Source organism: Salmo trutta, chromosome 16 (genome assembly GCF_901001165.1).
Source record: "Salmo trutta chromosome 16, fSalTru1.1, whole genome shotgun sequence".
NCBI classification, from domain to species: Eukaryota; Metazoa; Chordata; class Actinopteri; order Salmoniformes; family Salmonidae; genus Salmo; species Salmo trutta.
Genome location: NC_042972.1, coordinates 7,718,121 through 7,739,323, shown reverse-complemented (window position 1 = coordinate 7,739,323; position 21,203 = coordinate 7,718,121). Strand labels below are relative to the sequence as shown.

The 21,203-nt window shown below is 43.3% G+C and overlaps 1 protein-coding gene across 3 annotated transcripts in view; it reads right to left on the bottom strand.

Moving 5' to 3' along the window:
- pcbp4 (poly(rC) binding protein 4) overlaps positions 1-16,865 on the bottom strand; it is a 129,890-nt gene extending 113,025 nt beyond the window's left edge. The window contains exon 1 of one of the 3 annotated variants that reach the window (XM_029692883.1): positions 16,692-16,865. In XM_029692883.1, coding sequence (XP_029548743.1) covers positions 16,692-16,865 — 174 coding nt within the window. The remainder of the gene's footprint in view (positions 1-16,691) is intronic. The other 2 variants (XM_029692882.1, XM_029692881.1) reach the window with 2 other exon arrangements.
- Between the last annotated feature and the right edge of the window lie 4,338 nt (positions 16,866-21,203).

Below are 21,203 nucleotides of genomic sequence, written 5' to 3'. Positions count from 1 at the left end.
CCAGATACCCTGTCCATAACAGATACCCTGTCCATGCCAGATACCCTCTCCATAACAGATACCCTGACCCTGTGTGTTTCCTTCTTCTTTCAGACGGGTCGGGGTCCATGCAAGGCAAGTCGCCCCTTGCCTCTTAATGAGATTAAAGCTACATTCAGAGATTGGAAAAAGCAACAAAACGGCAGCCCTGCCACTTGTTTTGATATACAGTTGAGGGATGGGGTTGGGGTCGCTGTAGATCCAGGACATCGTCATGGTTTCAATGTTACATTATTTACATTACAATTTTTTGTAAACAATGAAATAAAAACATATTTGGAGATTATAGTAATGTAATACAGTAATATAGTACAATTTTTGATTATAGTATAGTAATACATGTAACTGCAAATATTCTGCAAGAAAAAATGGGTATATATAAAGACTTGAAATGACAATCAAATAGCTTCCCAGATCGCAGACTACATCTTCAACAAGACAAGCCATTTGACCTAGATCTGGTGGGAGTAGTTGCACATTAGAGATGAGAGAGCCCTGCCTGTGTTCAACTGCTTTATTCTGATGATTGGAGGCCTGCTGGACGGTTTGAGGGGAGGAGAGACTCTAACACCAGGTTGGTTTGAGGGGAGGAGAGACTATAACACCAGGTTGGTTTGAGGAGAGGAGAGACTATAACACCAGGTTGGTTTGAGGGGAGGAGAGACTATAACACCAGGTTGGTTTGAGGAGAGGAGAGACTATAACACCAGGTTGGTTTGAGGAGAGGAGAGACTATAACACCAGGTTAGTTTGAGGAGAGGAGAGACTATAACACCAGGTTGGTTTGAGGAGAGACTATAACACCAGGTTGGTTTGAGGGGAGGAGAGACTATAACATCAGGTTGGTTTGAGGAGAGGAGAGACTATAACACCAGGTTGGTTTGAGGAGAGGAGAGACTATAACACCAGGTTAGTTTGAGGAGAGGAGAGACTATAACACCAGGTTGGTTTGAGGAGAGACTATAACACCAGGTTGGTTTGAGGGGAGGAGAGACTATAACATCAGGTTGGTTTGAGGAGAGGAGAGACTATAACACCAGGTTGGTTTGAGGGGAGGAGAGACTATAACACCAGGTTGGTTTGAGGGGAGGAGAGACTATAACATCAGGTTGGTTTGAGGAGAGGAGAGACTATAACACCAGGTTGGTTTGAGGGGAGGAGAGACTATAACACCAGGTTGGTTTGAGGAGAGACTATAACACCAGGTTGGTTTGAGGAGAGGAGAGACTATAACACCAGGTTGGTTTGAGGAGAGGAGAGACTATAACACCAGGTTGGTTTGAGGAGAGACTATAACACCAGGTTGGTTTGAGGGGAGGAGAGACTATAACACCAGGTTGGTTTGAGGAGAGACTATAACACCAGGTTGGTTTGAGGAGAGACTATAACACCAGGTTGGTTTGAGGGGAGGAGAGACTATAACACCAGGTGGGTTTGAGGGGAGGAGAGACTATAACACCAGGTTGGTTGAGGAGAGGAGAGACTATAACACCAGGTTGGTTTGAGGGGAGGAGAGACTATAACACCAGGTTGGTTTGAGGAGAGACTATAACACCAGGTTGGTTTGAGGAGAGACTATAACACCAGGTTGGTTTGAGGAGAGACTATAACACCAGGTTGGTTTGAGGAGAGGAGAGACTATAACACCAGGTTGGTTTGAGGAGAGGAGAGACTATAACACCAGGTTGGTTTGAGGGGAGGAGAGACTATAACACCAGGTTGGTTTGAGGAGAGACTATAACACCAGGTTGGTTTGAGGGGAGGAGAGACTATAACACCAGGTTGGTTTGAGGAGAGACTATAACACCAGGTTGGTTTGAGGGGAGGAGAGACTATAACACCAGGTTGGTTTGAGGAGAGGAGAGACTATAACACCAGGTTGGTTTGAGGAGAGACTATAACACCAGGTTGGTTTGAGGAGAGGAGAGACTATAACACCAGGTTGGTTTGAGGAGAGACTATAACACCAGGTTGGTTTGAGGGGAGGAGAGACTATAACACCAGGTTGGTTTGAGGAGAGACTATAACACCAGGTTGGTTTGAGGAGAGACTATAACACCAGGTGGGTTTGAGGGGAGGAGAGACTATAACACCAGGTTGGTTTGAGGGGAGGAGAGACTATAACACCAGGTTGGTTTGAGGAGAGGAGAGACTATAACACCAGGTTGGTTTGAGGGGAGGAGAGACTATAACACCAGGTTGGTTTGAGGAGAGGAGAGACTATAACACCAGGTTGGTTTGAGGGGAGGAGAGACTATAACATCAGGTTGGTTTGAGGAGAGGAGAGACTATAACACCAGGTTGGTTTGAGGAGAGGAGAGACTATAACACCAGGTTAGTTTGAGGAGAGGAGAGACTATAACACCAGGTTGGTTTGAGGAGAGACTATAACACCAGGTTGGTTTGAGGGGAGGAGAGACTATAACATCAGGTTGGTTTGAGGAGAGGAGAGACTATAACACCAGGTTGGTTTGAGGGGAGGAGAGACTATAACACCAGGTTGGTTTGAGGGGAGGAGAGACTATAACATCAGGTTGGTTTGAGGAGAGGAGAGACTATAACACCAGGTTGGTTTGAGGGGAGGAGAGACTATAACACCAGGTTGGTTTGAGGAGAGACTATAACACCAGGTTGGTTTGAGGAGAGGAGAGACTATAACACCAGGTTGGTTTGAGGAGAGGAGAGACTATAACACCAGGTTGGTTTGAGGAGAGACTATAACACCAGGTTGGTTTGAGGGGAGGAGAGACTATAACACCAGGTTGGTTTGAGGAGAGACTATAACACCAGGTTGGTTTGAGGAGAGACTATAACACCAGGTTGGTTTGAGGGGAGGAGAGACTATAACACCAGGTGGGTTTGAGGGGAGGAGAGACTATAACACCAGGTTGGTTTGAGGAGAGGAGAGACTATAACACCAGGTTGGTTTGAGGGGAGGAGAGACTATAACACCAGGTTGGTTTGAGGAGAGACTATAACACCAGGTTGGTTTGAGGAGAGACTATAACACCAGGTTGGTTTGAGGAGAGACTATAACACCAGGTTGGTTTGAGGAGAGGAGAGACTATAACACCAGGTTGGTTTGAGGAGAGGAGAGACTATAACACCAGGTTGGTTTGAGGGGAGGAGAGACTATAACACCAGGTTGGTTTGAGGAGAGACTATAACACCAGGTTGGTTTGAGGGGAGGAGAGACTATAACACCAGGTTGGTTTGAGGAGAGACTATAACACCAGGTTGGTTTGAGGGGAGGAGAGACTATAACACCAGGTTGGTTTGAGGAGAGGAGAGACTATAACACCAGGTTGGTTTGAGGAGAGACTATAACACCAGGTTGGTTTGAGGAGAGGAGAGACTATAACACCAGGTTGGTTTGAGGAGAGACTATAACACCAGGTTGGTTTGAGGGGAGGAGAGACTATAACACCAGGTTGGTTTGAGGAGAGACTATAACACCAGGTTGGTTTGAGGAGAGACTATAACACCAGGTGGGTTTGAGGGGAGGAGAGACTATAACACCAGGTTGGTTTGAGGGGAGGAGAGACTATAACACCAGGTTGGTTTGAGGAGAGGAGAGACTATAACACCAGGTTGGTTTGAGGGGAGGAGAGACTATAACACCAGGTTGGTTTGAGGAGAGGAGAGACTATAACACCAGGTTGGTTTGAGGAGAGGAGAGACTATAACACCAGGTAGTTTGAGGAGAGGAGAGACTATAACACCAGGTTGGTTTGAGGAGAGACTATAACACCAGGTTGGTTTGAGGGGAGGAGAGACTATAACATCAGGTTGGTTTGAGGAGAGGAGAGACTATAACACCAGGTTGGTTTGAGGAGAGGAGAGACTATAACACCAGGTTAGTTTGAGGAGAGGAGAGACTATAACACCAGGTTGGTTTGAGGGGAGGAGAGACTATAACACCAGGTTGGTTTGAGGGGAGGAGAGACTATAACATCAGGTTGGTTTGAGGAGAGGAGAGACTATAACACCAGGTTGGTTTGAGGGGAGGAGAGACTATAACACCAGGTTGGTTTGAGGGGAGGAGAGACTCTAACATCAGGTGGTTTGAGGAGAGGAGAGACTATAACACCAGGTTGGTTTGAGGGGAGGAGAGACTATAACACCAGGTTGGTTTGAGGAGAGACTATAACACCAGGTTGGTTTGAGGAGAGGAGAGACTATAACACCAGGTTGGTTTGAGGAGAGGAGAGACTATAACACCAGGTTGGTTTGAGGAGAGACTATAACACCAGGTTGGTTTGAGGGGAGGAGAGACTATAACACCAGGTTGGTTTGAGGAGAGACTATAACACCAGGTTGGTTTGAGGAGAGACTATAACACCAGGTTGGTTTGAGGGGAGGAGAGACTATAACACCAGGTGGGTTTGAGGGGAGGAGAGACTATAACACCAGGTTGGTTTGAGGAGAGGAGAGACTATAACACCAGGTTGGTTTGAGGGGAGGAGGAGACTATAACACCAGGTTGGTTTGAGGAGAGACTATAACACCAGGTTGGTTTGAGGAGAGACTATAACACCAGGTTGGTTTGAGGAGAGACTATAACACCAGGTTGGTTTGAGGAGAGGAGAGACTATAACACCAGGTTGGTTTGAGGAGAGGAGAGACTATAACACCAGGTTGGTTTGAGGGGAGGAGAGACTATAACACCAGGTGGTTTGAGGAGAGACTATAGGGGAGGAGAGACTATAACACCAGTTTGGTTTGAGGGGAGAGAACTCATAACACAGGTGGTTTGAGGGGAGAGAGGAGAGCTATAACACCAGGTGGTTTTGAGGAGAGACTATAACACCAGGTTGGTTTGAGGGGAGGAGGAGACTATAACACCAGGTTGGTTTGAGGAGAGGAGAGACTATAACACCAGGTTGGTTTGAGGAGGAGACTATAACACCAGGTTGGTTTGAGGAGAGGAGAGACTATAACACAGGTTGGTTTGAGGAGAGACTATAACACCAGGTTGGTTTGAGGGGAGGAGAGACTATAACACCAGGTGGTTTGAGGAGAGACTATAACACCAGGTTGGTTTGAGGAGAGACTATAACACCAGGTGGGTTTGAGGGGAGGAGAGGACTATAACACCAGGTGGTTTTGAGGGGAGGAGAGAGACTATAACACCAGGTTGGTTTGAGGAGAGGAGAGGACTATAACACCAGGTTGGTTGAGGGAGAGACTATAACACCAGGTTGGTTTTGAGGAGAGGACTATAACACCAGGTGGGTTTGAGGATAGACTATAACACCAGGTTGGTTTGAGGAGAGACTATAACACCAGGTGGGTTTGAGGAGAGGAGAGACTATAACCACCAGGTTGGTTTGAGGGAGAGGACGAGGACTATAACCACCAGGTTGGTTTGAGGAGAGGAGAGACTATAACACCAGGTTGGTTTGAGGAGAGGAGAGACTATACACACCAGGTTGGTTTGAGGACCGTAGGACTATAACACCAGGTGGTTTGATGGAGAGGAGGAGACTATAACTCACAAGGTTGGTTTGAGGAGAGGACTATTAACACCAGGTTGGTTTTTTGAGGAGAGGAGACTATAACACCAGGTTGGTTTGAGGAGAGGAGAGGACTATAACACCAGTTGGGTTTGAGGAGAGACTATCACACCAGGTTGGTTTGAGGGAGGAGGATGAGGCTATAACATCCAGGTTGTTTGAGGAAGGAGGACTATAACACCAGGTTGGTTTGAGGGAGAGAGACTATAACACCAGGTTGGTTTGAGGAGAGCTATAACACCAGGTTGGTTTGAGAGCGGAAGACTGATAACACCAGGTGGTTTGAGGAGGAGAGACTATAACACCAGGTTGGTTTGAGGGAGGAGAGAGACTATAACACCAGGTTGGTTGGAGGAAGAGACTATAACACCAGGTTGGTTTGAGGAGAGGAGAGACTATAACACCAGGTTGGTTTGAGGCGAGGAAGAGACATAACACCAGGTTGGTTTGAGGGGAGGAGAGACTATAACACCAGGTGGTTTGAGGAGAGGAGAGACTATAACACCAGGTTGGTTTGAGGAGGAGACTATAACACCAGGTTGGTTTGAGGAGAGGAGAGAGACTATAACACCAGGTTGGTTTGAGGAGAGACTATAACACCAGGTTGGTTTGAGGAGGAGGAGAGACTATAACACCAGGTTGGTTTGAGGAGAGACTATAACACCAGGTTGGTTTGAGCAGAGGAGTAGACTATAACACCAGGTTGGTTTGAGAGGAGACTATAACACCAGGTTGGTTTGAGGGAGGAGAGACTATAACACCAGGTTGGTTTGAGGAGAGACTATAACACCAGGTTGGTTTGAGGCAGAGGAGAGACTATAACACCAGGTTGGTTTGAGGAGAGACTATAACACCAGGTTGGTTTGAGGAGAGACTATAACACCAGGTTGGTTTGAGGGGAGGAGAGACTATAACACCAGGTTGGTTTGAGGGGAGGAGAGACTATAACACCAGGTTGGTTTGAGGGGAGGAGAGACTATAACACCAGGTTGGTTCGAGGAGAGACTATAACACCAGGTTGGTTTGAGGAGAGACTATTACACCAGGTTGGTTTGAGGAGAGGAGAGACTATAACACCAGGTTGGTTTGAGGAGAGACTATAACACCAGGTTGGTTTGAGGAGAGACTATAACACCAGGTTGGTTTGAGGAGAGACTATAACAACAGGTTGGTTTGAGCAGAGGAGAGACTATAACACCAGGTTGGTTTGAGGAGAGACTATAACACCAGGTTGGTTTGAGGAGAGGAGAGACTATAACACCAGGTTGGTTCGAGGAGAGACTATAACACCAGGTTGGTTTGAGGAGAGACTATAACACCAGGTTGGTTTGAGCAGAGGAGAGACTATAACACCAGGTTGGTTTGAGGAGAGACTATAACACCAGGTTGGTTTGAGGGGAGGAGAGACTATAACACCAGGTTGGTTTGAGGAGAGACTATAACACCAGGTTGGTTTGAGGGGAGGAGAGACTATAACACCAGGTTGGTTTGAGGGGAGGAGAGACTATAACACCAGGTTGGTTTGAGGAGAGGAGAGACTATAACACCAGGTTGGTTTGAGGAGAGACTATAACACCAGGTTGGTTTGAGGGGAGGAGAGACTATAACACCAGGTTGGTTTGAGGAGAGGAGAGACAATAGACTTTAACACCAGGGTTTCCTGTCAAACGGACCCTGACACGGAGAAGCATCCTCTAAAAGGGAAGGAACATTGCATGCTATGAGATTAACATAAAGGTCTCTGTACTAAAGACACTTTTATTATTTCACCACCAATATTCTACGTGGAAATTCAGTAATAATACCTGCCTGAATAACTACTCTTGTCGAATAGTGCGCAGAGTTGCCCCTCATATCAGAAAGCATTTATATTAGCAGTAATGGTACCACTTTAGTCCATTATGCCTACAGGCTTTAAGTAAAGTGTTATCCCAGTAATATATCTCAGTGTTGCTCTACACACGTCATAACACTCCTCCTGCACAAGGGCTTTTCTCCTTTTGTTCCCTGAGGTAAGTCATTAACCTGTAAGCCTCCAATCTGATGCCAGAGCAAGAGAGAGAGAGAGAGAGAGAGAGAGAGCGAGAGAGAGAGAGATTTCGAGCAGCTTTCATTGCTCCACATTATCCCTGGGAGGCTTCAGAGTGCTTTGAAATCAGAGGTTTATTGCTACTGCTTCTACAGTTCTAGAGCTCTGAGCATCTCTGACTCACAGGGCCCAGAGGTCTAACCTCCACTTAGGCTACACACTTGTGCACTCATCCTCTCCACTTAGGCCACACACTTGTGCACTCAACCCCTCCACTTAGGCTACACACTTCCACACACTAACCCTTCCACTTGCACACTAAGAGAGGAGAGGAACGGGCTTGAAGGCCAAAGAGGACTGGACTGCACACGTTTGTGTTTATTTTATTACAATGTGTGATGGTACAATGTAATGAAAGACGAATAGCAATAAAGTATGTTTTTTTTGTTCAATATCTGACAGATTCATGTTTTGAAAATATGACCCTCTTTCTTCCTCTTTCTTTCCTCTGGGAAAACAATACAGAAGATGTATTCACACAGCCTTGAAAGCCTTCATTAGGTGTTGAGCAATTAGCAAACTGGCTTGGCATCAATTATCACTCAAATATACATATAGAATGAATAATCAAATAATTAACATCATGCGAGTGGAAATTGCATTTGTATTTTTATTTGTATTTTTAAAATTATAGCTTTTAATTCAAGATGTTTTTTTTAAGCCTGCCCAGACATCAGTAAGATAGAAAAGTACCTAAGTGAGTGAGTCAGTGAGTGAGTGAGTGAGTGAGTGAGTGAGTGAGTGAGTGAGTGAGTGAGTGAGTGAGTGAGTGAGTGAGTGAGTGAGTGAGTGAGTGAGTGAATGAATGAATGAGTGAGTGAGTGAGCAAGAGAGATACATAGAAACAGAGTGAAACAGAGACAGCTTGCGAGAGAGAGAAGAAAAAGAGAGAGACAGAGAGAGAGACAGAGAGAGAGAGAGAGAGAGAGAGAGAGAGAGAGAGAGAGAGAGCAAGAAAGAAAGTAGAGAGAGAGAGAGAGAGAGAGAGAGAGAGTGAATAAGAGAATAGAACATTTAATTAAAGGTGTCTGAATATCAGTTAAGACTGACCTACATTCCTCTGCTGGATTGAACCAGAACCAACTGGGACGGTTTTATGTAAAAGAGATGTCTGTGTTGAAAACCGACCTGGCCTACATCCCAAAATGGCCCCCTATTCCTAGTCCCAAAATGCTAAACCTCCAGGCAGGCTAGAGCACACGCTCAAAGCATCTGAATGATTTCAAATAGTATTTGAATCCTTTGCAGGTCTGGTTGGAAATATGTTGTTGTTCCTGTCATACTCTGGCACAGGGAGACAGAGGGACAATATGCCCATTCTTCAACAGTGACTGGGATAGCTAGCTGAGGCCTACATCACTTACAGTATGACGTCACCATTCTAGAATCTAGTTCATTATGCTTTGTTCTGCTGCGGACTCTCTTTTGTCTTCGCCATTCTAAAGTCTGCTAATGCATTCTATTGTTGCAGTGTAGGCCTAAAATGTTCTGACTTATAAAACTGCAGCGTCTCAAGAGAACATGTCAAAGAGCTTGAGAAATGTTAGCAGCAAAGGAAGCCGAACTGAGAGGAGAGGAAGTGGGAGGCAGAGTGAAAGGAACAGTGACATTGATGGAAAAAGACTCCCCATTGAAGAGGAGTAGAGTGGTAAACAACACACTGGAGAAGTGTGATACAAGTTTAGATCAGGAGAGAAGACAACGGCATAAGTATGTCTCTTTCTCACACACACACACACACACACACACACACACACACACACACACACACACACACACACACACACACACACACACACACACACACACACACACACACACACACACACACACACACTCTAACCGCTTATCCTTGATCTTATTCCATATTGTGATGTATGACAACCACGAGCCAGTAGCTGTACTGAACAACAGCATCTCTGAATCCTAGAAGGCCAAGCCACATGGTGAGCTTAGGGCTGAAGCCAGACAGACACCACACACACACACCACACACACACACACACACACGCATGCACACACACACGCACACACATACACAGCGAACCTAGGGCTGGAGCCAGACAGACACCACACACACACACACACACACACACACACACACACACACACACACACACACACACACACACACACACACACACACACACACACACACACACACACACAGCGAGCCTAGGGCTGGAGCCAGACAGACACCACACGAACACACACATGAACACACACACACACACACACACACACAGCGAGCCTAGGGCTGGTCACTGGTGCCACAGTGACTATAGGCAAGTATGAGATCAATATATCTGCCAAAGACTTCCAGCTACACCATCTACTGATGATCTGAGTCCCAAATAGCACCCTATTCCCTACATAGTGCACTACTGTTGACCAGAATAGGGAATAGGGTCTCATTTATCAGGCATCTAGGCATTTAGTCTGCCAACACACCGTTACAGTATACCACTGTAGGGCCCAACAGTGTCAAGATGCTTTGAACTGGTGGAACAACATAAATTACCATTAATCAGATGCATGTATGGTGTGTGTGTGTGTGTGTGTGTGTGTGTGTGTGTGTGTGTGTGTGTGTGTGTGTGTGTGTGTGTGTGCCCCATACACCAGGTCTATACACTTAGCTAAGTGTGTCCTATCCTTAATCTTCTTATCAGAATATCTTACTGGAGCATTCCTCCAAGCTGATATCTTACTGGGGCATTCCTCCAAGCTGATATCTTACTGGGGCATTCCTCCAAGCTGATATCTTACTGGGGCATTCCTCCAAGCTGATATCTTACTGGAGCATTCCTCCAAGCTGATATCTTACTGGAGCATTCCTCCAAGCTGATGTCTTACTGGAGCATTCCTCCAAGCTGATATCTTACTGGAGCATTCTTCCAAGCTGATAACTTACTGGAGCATTCCTCCAAGCTGATATCTTACTGGAGCATTCCTCCAAGCTGATATCTTACTGGAGCATTCCTCCAAGCTGATATCTTACTGGAGCATTCCTCCAAGCTGATATCTTACTGGAGTATTCTTCCAAGCTGATATCTTACTGGAGCATTCCTCCAAGCTGCTATCTTACTGGAGTATTCTTCCAAGCTGATATCTTACTGGATCATTCCTCCAAGCTGATAACTTACTGGAGCATTCCTCCAAGCTGATATCTTACTGGATTGTTCCCCCAAGCTGATTTCTTACTGGAGCATTCCTCCAAGCTGATATCTTACTGGATCATTCCTCCAAGCTGATAACTCACTGGAGCATTCCTCCAAGCTGATATCTTACTGGATTGTTCCCCCAAGCTGATATTTTACTGGAACATTCCTCCAAGCTTATATCTTACTGGAGCATTCCTCCAAGCTGAAAACTTACTGGAGCATTCCTCCAAGCTGATATCTTACTGGGGCATTCCTCCAAGCTGATATCTTACTGGATCATTCCTCCAAGCTGACATTTTACTAGATCATTCCTCCAAGCTGATAACTTACTGGAGCATTCCTCCAAGCTGATATCTTACTGGAGCATTCCTCCAAGCTGAAAACTTACTGGAGCATTCCTCCAAGCTGATATCTTACTGGGGCATTCCTCCAAGCTGATATCTTATCTTACTGGATCATTCCTCCAAGCTGACATTTTACTAGATCATTCCTCCAAGCTGATAACTTACTGGAGCATTCCTCCAAGCTGATATCTTACTGGATTGTTCCCCCAAGCTGATATCTTACTGGAGCATTCCTCCAAGCTGATATCTTACTGGAGCATTCCTCCAAGCTTGTCTGAGGCTATGAATAGATTGAGTACTTTAAATGGAAGTATGTGTTCACAAACCCCCACACAGATAAAACGTACATATTAATCTCCTCTCGCTTGGAGGTTGTGTGAGTGGGTCGCTTATTTTATGTTGTTGGTTGATAGGTAGACTGTGGGCTCAGACTCACACTCACACAAATGCATGCATGCTCTCTCTCTCTCACACACACACACACACACACACACACACACACACACACACACACACACACACACACACACACACACACACACACACACACACACACACACACACACACACACACAAACATCTTATAATATCAGATAAACAAGGAGCTTGTCATTATCAAGCTCCTCTATTATAATACAGTTTAGCTCTGGACTCAATCTCATCAGCAATATCAAATGAGTCTCTCTCGCTGTCACAGAAGTAAAGGTAAAATGACTGTGAAATACATACTATTATAGTACAGTGTATTGTTAAATCAAATATACTACAATTAAAGAGGATAAATATGCATGTTTAAGGTCATTCATGAGCCTGGCATGCTATAAAGAGGAGAAAAGGTTAGTAGCCTATTAGTAATTAGCGCCTATAAGAAGCTTTACGCTTTCACCCTAATCTCACATAGAAGCAGATATGTGTTCTGGCCATGCTACTTAGGGTTTCAAGTTATTATAGAAGCAGATACGTGTTCTGGCCATGCTATTAAGGGTTTCAAGTTATTATAGAAGCAGATATGTGTTCTGGCCATGCTACTTAGGGTTTCAAGTTATTATAGAAGCAGATATGTGTTCTGGCCATGCTACTTAGGGTTTCAAGTTATTATAGAAGCAGATACGTGTTCTGGCCATGCTACTTAGGGTTTCAAGTTATTATAGAAGCAGATATGTGTTCTGGCCATGCTACTTAGGGTTTCAAGTTATTATAGAAGCAGATATGTGTTCTGGCCATGCTACTTAGGGTTTCAAGTTATTATAGAAGCAGATACGTGTTCTGGCCATGCTACTTAGGGTTTCAAGTTATTATAGAAGCAGATACGTGTTCTGGCCATGCTACTAAGGGTTTCAGGTTATTATAGAAGCAGATATGTGTTCTGGCCATGCTACTTAGGGTTTCAAGTTATTATAGAAGCAGATACGTGTTCTGGCCATGCTACTTAGGGTTTCAAGTTATTATAGAAGCAGATACGTGTTCTGGCCATGCTACTTAGGGTTTCAGGTTATTATAGAAGCAGATATGTGTTCTGGCCATGCTACTTAGGGTTTCAAGTTATTATAGAAGCAGATACGTGTTCTGGCCATGCTACTTAGGGTTTCAAGTTATTATAGAAGCAGATACGTGTTCTGGCCATGCTACTAAGGGTTTCAGGTTATTATAGAAGCAGATATGTGTTCTGGCCATGCTACTTAGGGTTTCAAGTTATTATAGAAGCAGATACGTGTTCTGGCCATGCTACTTAGGGTTTCAAGTTATTTTAGAAGCAGATATGTGTTCTGGCCATGCTACTTAGGGTTTCAAGTTATTATAGAAGCAGATATGTGTTCTGGCCATGCTACTTAGGGTTTCAAGTTATTATAGAAGCAGATACGTGTTCTGGCCATGCTACTTAGGGTTTCAAGTTATTATAGAAGCAGATACGTGTTCTGGCCATGCTACTTAGGGTTTCAAGTTATTATAGAAGTATATATGTGTTCTGGCCATGCTACTTAGGGTTTCAAGTTATTATAGAAGTATATATGTGTTCTGGCCATGCTACTTAGGGTTTCAAGTTATTATAGAAGCAGATACGTGTTCTGGCCATGCTACTTAGGGTTTCAAGTTATTATAGAAGCAGATACGTGTTCTGGCCATGCTACTTAGGGTTTCAAGTTATTATAGAAGTATATATGTGTTCTGGCCATGCTACTTAGGGTTTCAAGTTATTATAGAAGTATATATGTGTTCTGGCCATGCTACTTAGGGTTTCAAGTTATTTTAAAACCCTTACATATGAACTCTTCTTCTACTATTTAATTATATTTTTGAGGTTATTTGACAAAATAATGGGAAATAGTTCCAAATAGGCCTACAACCAAATTCCAATTAAAACCCAGGCAGTGATAAAATCCTGCATGCAGCATTCAAGCAGTTAATAAGGCTTATGGCTCAGAGCTTTGGCTTTAGGCCTAATCACAAAGCATTCTAAATATACAAGTAGCCAGCCTTCTACTTTTACAGCACAAACACAGAGAGGCTTATACACCTTATAACGGATCAGAACATCATGACTTGATTCTGTGAGCACAAGGTCAAAACAACATAAACCATCAGGGAAAAATATGTAGGCCTATAGTGTATATACAGGATGGCTCTCTCTCCAAGACAGTTCATAATTGGATCAATACGATTGTGATCAATTATGCCTAGCGATGAAGGATACAGAATGAGCACTGCCTGTCATGCAAACAGCAGAGTGGCAGCCTGTGTGTTTTGGGAATGGGGTCATAATAGCTTATAGTCAAAACGGTTCAAAAGCTAGAGTCAGATTCATAGGAAGACAATAAGTTTGTTGAACTTTAAAAAAAAAAAAACATTTACCACAGAGAGGGTTTTATTCTGTGTTCTCTGGTTTTGAATCTGAATTTAGAGAACTGAATTTAAAAACTCAATCTGAATGCATCTGAGAAGTTGAATATATGAGACTTTGATAAACTTGAAATACTAAGTTTGTAAACTTGATATACAGACAATGAATGCAATATATAATTTACCATATTGAAACTGAATATATACATATTGAATTTGAATATTCATAAATATTGCATTTTAATACTGACTGCAATATTAATTCAATTCAGTTTCAAATCATGAAATTCAAATCATGAAATTATATGAATCAATTTGTGCATTATAAATTCAAAAATGTATTTATATAAAATGCTACATCCTATTACAAATTCAAAATGATGTAATTCAGAATATAATAATTTCTATTACCACTGAAATCGCGCCATAGCCGTGCTACGCTGCTCTGTGTCACTGCATCGGCTCTTTGCCCCTCAGCTCCCAAAACAATAGATAAATATGTGCTCACTCTCAATAAACTACTAATGTACTGTGTGAACATCTGTCGAGAGTAGGGACCAACTGTTCCATATGCCACGGAAACATCAATAAGGTGAATGGAGTCAGAGAGAATGAGGTGTTCTGTAGCACCGGGACAGAATCACAGCCCGCTGCGCATCAGCCCGCTGCGCGTCAGCCCGGCTACTTATTCAACTTTGGTATGCTACTTTGAGACCAGTCAGTCGCTTTATCATAAACAGAATCATGCGAGCAAACACCTCTGCTCAGCAATAAAATTAAAAGAAAAAGAAAATAAACGCAGATGGTACAATTACTTCAAGACGTATAAATGTGTTAGGAATTCGTTTATCCCCTAGCAGGGGCGGAAATCCCGGGGGGGACGGGGGGACACGACCCACCCATCCTGGGAAAAATATGATTTGTCCCCCCCAATATATCACTGAAACATAACTATGTAATTTAAATAATATTAATAATACGCAATGAAAGCAATTGTGCTGATTATAGACACTTAATAGCGCGTTTTTAAGTTTCAAAAGATTGCAACCCCCCCACCCTTTTCCTCACAATGGTTTGATCCACTGCCAGTTCCTTAGCTTGCTATGTAACTGACGTGAGGTTAATCCAGTCAATCGCACACACACACTAGCTGAATATGCAGAGCTAGCGCGCAAATATTAACTATTAAGCTAGCTAGTACCTATTCCATTTATGTGGCGTCGTCAAAGATGGAATCAGCATGCAGATGATGTAAGTTAGTGCTTCAAAGTCCCTGTGATAAGGTTAGCGATAAACTGAAATCCAAACTGAACAGAACTACATCTCTTCTACCATTGTCTTAAATATATTTAATGGTCTCGTTGCAAAAGCTAAATTGTCGCAAGTGAACTTTTATTTATTTATTTATTTATTTTATTTCACCTTTATTTAACCCGGGTAGCAAAGATTATAGCAAACACCACTGAAACTGAATTGGTGCTCGCTAGCTTTGCAAATTCAGCTATTGTTGGAAGCCAGCCAATATGAAACAAACTATTACAATTACAAAAGGTTGCAGCATATGTTGTGTAAATGGTGAACTCATACAGCTGTCAACTCTTGTCATTTTAATCCGTTTCACATTTGCTAGCTACCTTTTAGATCGAAGCCCAAATAGAATGATAAGATGATAGAAGCCCATCTCCTACTGTAAATAACCTACACACTGTGTGTGTGTGTGTGTGTGTAGCCAGCCAGCCAGGTAGAGAAATGGCAGAAAAATAAAAGACGGACATCAGAGTATTTTTCAGTACACCAAAACGCAAAGTAAGAACCCTAGTAGCCTAATATCTCAAAGACTAGTTGATAAAATGTTCATAAGAAAGAAATGAAATTCTAATGGAAATGTTTCACAATGATGTCATTAGGCAGAGCAGGCAACAGATGGCACACAGACAGCAGAGTTGGGGACAGATATGCAGGGACAGACTGGCAGAGACAGGGAGTCTCAGGTAAGTTTGTTGAGTCTTTGTTTGGCAACATTATGAAAGGTTCTCCAGTTTTTTTACTTGTAAAATAGGAACATAATTGGAAAATGCCATGGATACCCCCACTCTCAACTTAAACTGGTGACTGAACTAAGATTTGTTAAAGGCAATGGTATTGCTGTTGTGATTAGTTGTGTAGTTTTGGGTACCGGTAGTTAGGAGTACGGCAAACACCTTATTTCTTTGGTTCCTCAATATACATTTACCATATTACAATGTAGGCTATGTGTTACAGCACTACTTTTGGTGTCCCCCTCAGGAATTGCTCTTGAGAAAATTTCATGTAATTGTCCCCTCCAAAGTTGATTTCAGATTTTCGCCAATGTCCCCTAGCCTACTGCACGCATTTAACAATGTATGATACCGATGATGTGTGCGGCACCGCGCTGTGTCTGGTGAAAATGTTAGCCTACACGGTGGCTTTCAATCTACGTCCGATAGTTCTTGGTGGAAGTTCGGAAAAACCGCGATTCTGGCTGACAATTGATGTTCCAATATCAGAGAGCCACACTATTACAAAGTGAGACATCTTGCAGTGCCAGATAATTATATTAGGCTGAGACAGTAAAGGCTACTGTACAGTTTGTCTCAAAGTCCGCATTCATATCGTGCGTGCCCAAGGGTTGCAGAACTACATATTTACGCACATTTTTCTAAAATGAATAGGCAAGTCTTACCTTGGTATGGTGTGTAAAAAGCCTCTGGGAAATAGTAGCTGAAAATGATATTTCCTTGTCGGAGCGAGAGCCTTCAACTGCAATAGTCCTGATGTCAGAGTGACAATAAACCAGAGAGAGAGAGAGAGAGACGGAGAGAGAGAGAGAGAGAGAGAGAGAGAGAGAGAAATGCATACAGAGACGGCTACGGACTGCCCTATCCAATTACACAAGACAAATGAGAAGCAAAATGAAAACAATGCACAACCGGTACGGCCATGTGCTAATAGCCGATAACCCCCCCACAGTGCCCTAAAAACCACTTCCAGAATAACCTATAAAACGCTACAGTAGTCGAACTAAACATTCAATATGTGGCGTAATGAAAACGGAACAGTGATTCGTGGGATTTTATGTTCATTTGAAGGAGAAAAAAAACTATTTTACTTTAGAAAGTGTTCTCTAGAGCAATACGAAGTATCCTAGTCAATCACAAATTGATCTGTCATTTGCAATCACACTTAATTAACTCGATACAAATTTGCATATCAGCAAGGGAAAAATGCAATTAGGCTACTTTATGATTTAGAATCACTTCTCATTTCAAAAGCGCAGTAGCTGAAAGGTCTATATTTCAACAACAAGAACAATTAGGCTGACTACAGCCATAAAGTGTCGACACAGGAAATAATTGGCTTTCCAGTCCATTGCAAACCATGGTCACCTACAATAAATAGTATAAGCCAGTCTAGGCAAGCTGCTGGCCCAGCGGTCTGGCATTCCTCTCCTTCTACTCACTGCCATCTAGCGAAACAGTTGAGACATGCTATATAAGGCTTAAACCTACTGTGTAATCTGAATGTTTAATATGTTTGGCCTAGTTCCTTCCATTTCCTCCAGAACTGAAGGATGCAGTGCATTCATCCATGTTTGAAATGCGCAGTTTAAATAAGGCACAGTTGGCATCGGCATTGTCAATATATTCCTCTTGCTCGACATTTTCTTTTGAAAATGCATTGATAAAATTCCATTACATCAGTAGCTGTTTGTTCATGTCATAAAACCCTATAGGTACACACACATTTAAACATTTGGCAAGGTAACCCAATGGTACCATGATTATTTCTGCCAGTAGCCTACTACAAAGTCTAGGCCTACAGATGTCCACTCAAATGAATGCAGTGGAGGCTGTTGAGTGGAGGAAGCTCATAATAACGGCCAGAACAGAGCAAATGGAATTACATCAAATACATGGAAATCATGTGTTTGATGTATTTTATACCATTACACTAATTTCTCTCCAGCCATTACCATGAGCCCATCCTCCCCAATGAAGGTGCCACCAACCTCCTGTGCATGAATGGAAGAATTTCAGTACAGTAACATCAATCTTCAGTAAGTCTGCCACCTGCTGGTTATTAAGAATTCAGCCTACACAGCCTGTCTGGCTATTAAGAATTCAGCCTACACAGCCTGACTAGCTGTTAAGAATTCAGCCTACACAGCCTGTCTGGCTGTTAAGAATTCTGCCTACCCAGCCTGTCTGGCTATTAAGAATTCAGGCTACACAGCCTGACTAGCTGTTAAGAATTCAGCCTACACAGCCTGACTAGCTGTTAAGAATTCAGCCTACACAGCCTGTCTGGCTATTAAGAATGCAGCCTACACAGCCTGACTAGCTGTTAAGAATTCAGCCTACACAGCCTGTCTGGCTATTAAGAATTCAGCCTACACAGCCTGACTAGCTGTTAAGAATTCAGCCTACACAGCCTGTCTGGCTGTTAAGAATTCAGCCTACACAGCCTGTCTGGCTATTAAGAATTCAGCCTACACAGCCTGTCTGGCTGTTAAGAATTCAGCCTACACAGCCTGTCTGGCTGTTAAGAATTCAGCCTACAAAGCCTGTCTGGCTATTAAGAATTTAGCCTACACAGCCTGTCTAGCTGTTAAGAATTCAGCGCACACAGCCTGTCTGGCTATTAAGAATTCAGCCTACACAGCCTGTCTGGCTGTTAAGAATTCAGCCTACACAGCCTGACTAGCTGTTAAGGATTCAGCCTACACAGCCTGTCTGGCTATTAAGAATTCAGCCTACACAGCCTGTCTGGCTATTAAGAATTCAGCCTACACAGCCTGGCTGGCTGTTAAGAATTCAGCCTACACAGCCTGGCAGGCTGTTAAGAATTCAGCCTACACAGCCTGGCTGGCTGTTAAGAATTCAGCCTACACAGCCTGTCTGGCTATTAAGTATTCAGCCTACACAGCCTGTCTGGCTGTTAAGAATTCAGCCTACACAGCCTGTCTAGCTGTTAAGAATTCAGCCTACGCAGCCTGTCTGGCTGTTAAGAATTCAGCCTACACAGCCTGTCTGGCTGTTAAGAATTCAGCCTACACAGCCTGTCTGGCTATTAAGAATTCAGCCTACACAGCCTGGCTGGCTGTTAAGAATTCAGCCTACACAGCCTGTCTGGCTGTTAAGAATTCAGCCTACACAGCCTTTCTGGCTATTAAGAATTCAGCCTACACAACCTGTCTGGCTGTTAAGAATTCAGCCTACACAGTCTGTCTGGCTGTTAAGAATTCAGCCTACACAGCCTGTCTGGCTATTAAGAATTCAGCATCCACAGCCTGTCTGGCTGTTAAGAATTCAGCCTACACAGCCTGTCTGGCTGTTAAGAATTCAGCCTACACAGCCTGTCTGGGGAAAATGCTGTATTCACTGGCTGATCATTTAGTAGGTTTCCATTTCTAAATTTTTTTCATTGTGTGTTTATTGGTGCAAACAAAGGTTCCCTTAAGCTCATGTAACTCAATATTTCTAAAATGTTGAATACAAATAGTTAGTTGTCTGCCCAACGTACACAAATAAACAACATCAGGATATCTTAATGCATCTAGGAAATACAGAACTGTAAACACGGAGATAAAATAGGCGGAAATATCAACTATGAATATTTATGATGTACGTAAGCTGATTAATAGACAACTTTCCAAGTCAAATCTGCTCTCATTAAGTGCTGTATGGTCTACTCCTGCCTGTCAGAAATCCTTACAGCTACATGTGGTGTTTTGATGTTGTGGCTAGTGTAATCTAATTGGCTCTAAGGAAAACAAGTGTGCTGAGACAATGAAAACTGTCATTTATTTTTCAGTCAAAGGTTCCTCTGTGGATTTTGTTCAACCTTTTCAAATTACTTTAGAGGGCCCCACTAGATTTACCTCCAAATCCAATATGGCCATTATTCCATAAATGAGACACATATTTCAGTGTGTGTACTGTACCTATGACCTGTACTCAATACCAATGTTGTGTAATTAAACTAGATGCGTGTACTGTAATTATGACCTGTACTCAATAAATGTTTTATTCAACTATGTTTCAGGGCCCCTGAGTGGTGCAGTGGTCCAAGGCACTGCATCTCAGTGTTTGAGGTGTCACTACATACACCTTGTTTCAAATCTGGGATGTATCACAACTTACCATGATTGGGAGTCCCATAGGGCGGCGCACAATTGGCCCAGCGTAGTCCGGGTTTGGCCGGTGTAAGCCGTCATTGTAAAATAATTTGTTTTTAACTGACTTGCCTAGTTAAATAAAGGTTCCATTTAAATAAACTTTTGGGCATCCAGTAGGCCTGCCATAATTAAAAACCATTGTCTGATATATAAAAGGCAGCAGACTGCTTGGCATGGCAACACCAAATATTCAAATTCACGAGCGTCTGAGGATCAATGAGGCAACCGGGAGGTTCCTATGAAAAGAAGGAGAACCCTAGACACCCTCTTCCTAGCTCTACAACTTGCCCCCAACTGTGGTATAACTTGTGCCTCCAGGATTGGTCTCTTAAGTCACCTTCTTATCATTTAAGCTTTGATTCATAGACCGATACGACCGCCTGAATCCAACATGACCTTCCACTGGATTCACTGCATTTGTGATGCACATTGGGGATGTTAAGTTGCACTCTTCTGCTGTTTGGGTTGAGCTGGTGACATTGCTTTAAAACAACAATATGTCCACCATTCTGGAGTTGCTATATGTTCACCTGGTGATGTTAGAGGGTACAACCGCACATGATGAGAAGCAGATGAGGCAGGTGTTCACTATAATGAACCAACACAAGCTGACACTCATTGACAAGAAGTGCTATCAATTAGTAGGCCTTAACATGTCATAGTAATTGTGCCTATCCAAAGTCAATGCCATCCTGAATCGCCCAGTCTGCCTTTGAGTTGCCAAACATGTTGACTTGGTGTATGGGGAGGACACAACCATGTGGACCAGCTCATAGGTCAGGCGTGCACCACATTGAACCAACACACCTCTCCAATGCTAATGCCATCCTGAATCTCCCAGAACTGTTCCTGATAGGCCCACTCGACCATCAGTCCTCCTCTGAATCTCCCAGAACTGTTCCTGATAGGCTCAATCCACCATCAGTCCTCCTCTGAATCTCCCAAAACTGTTCTTGATAGGCTCACTCCACCATCAGTCCTCCTCTAAATCTCCCAGAACTGTTCCTGATAGGCTCA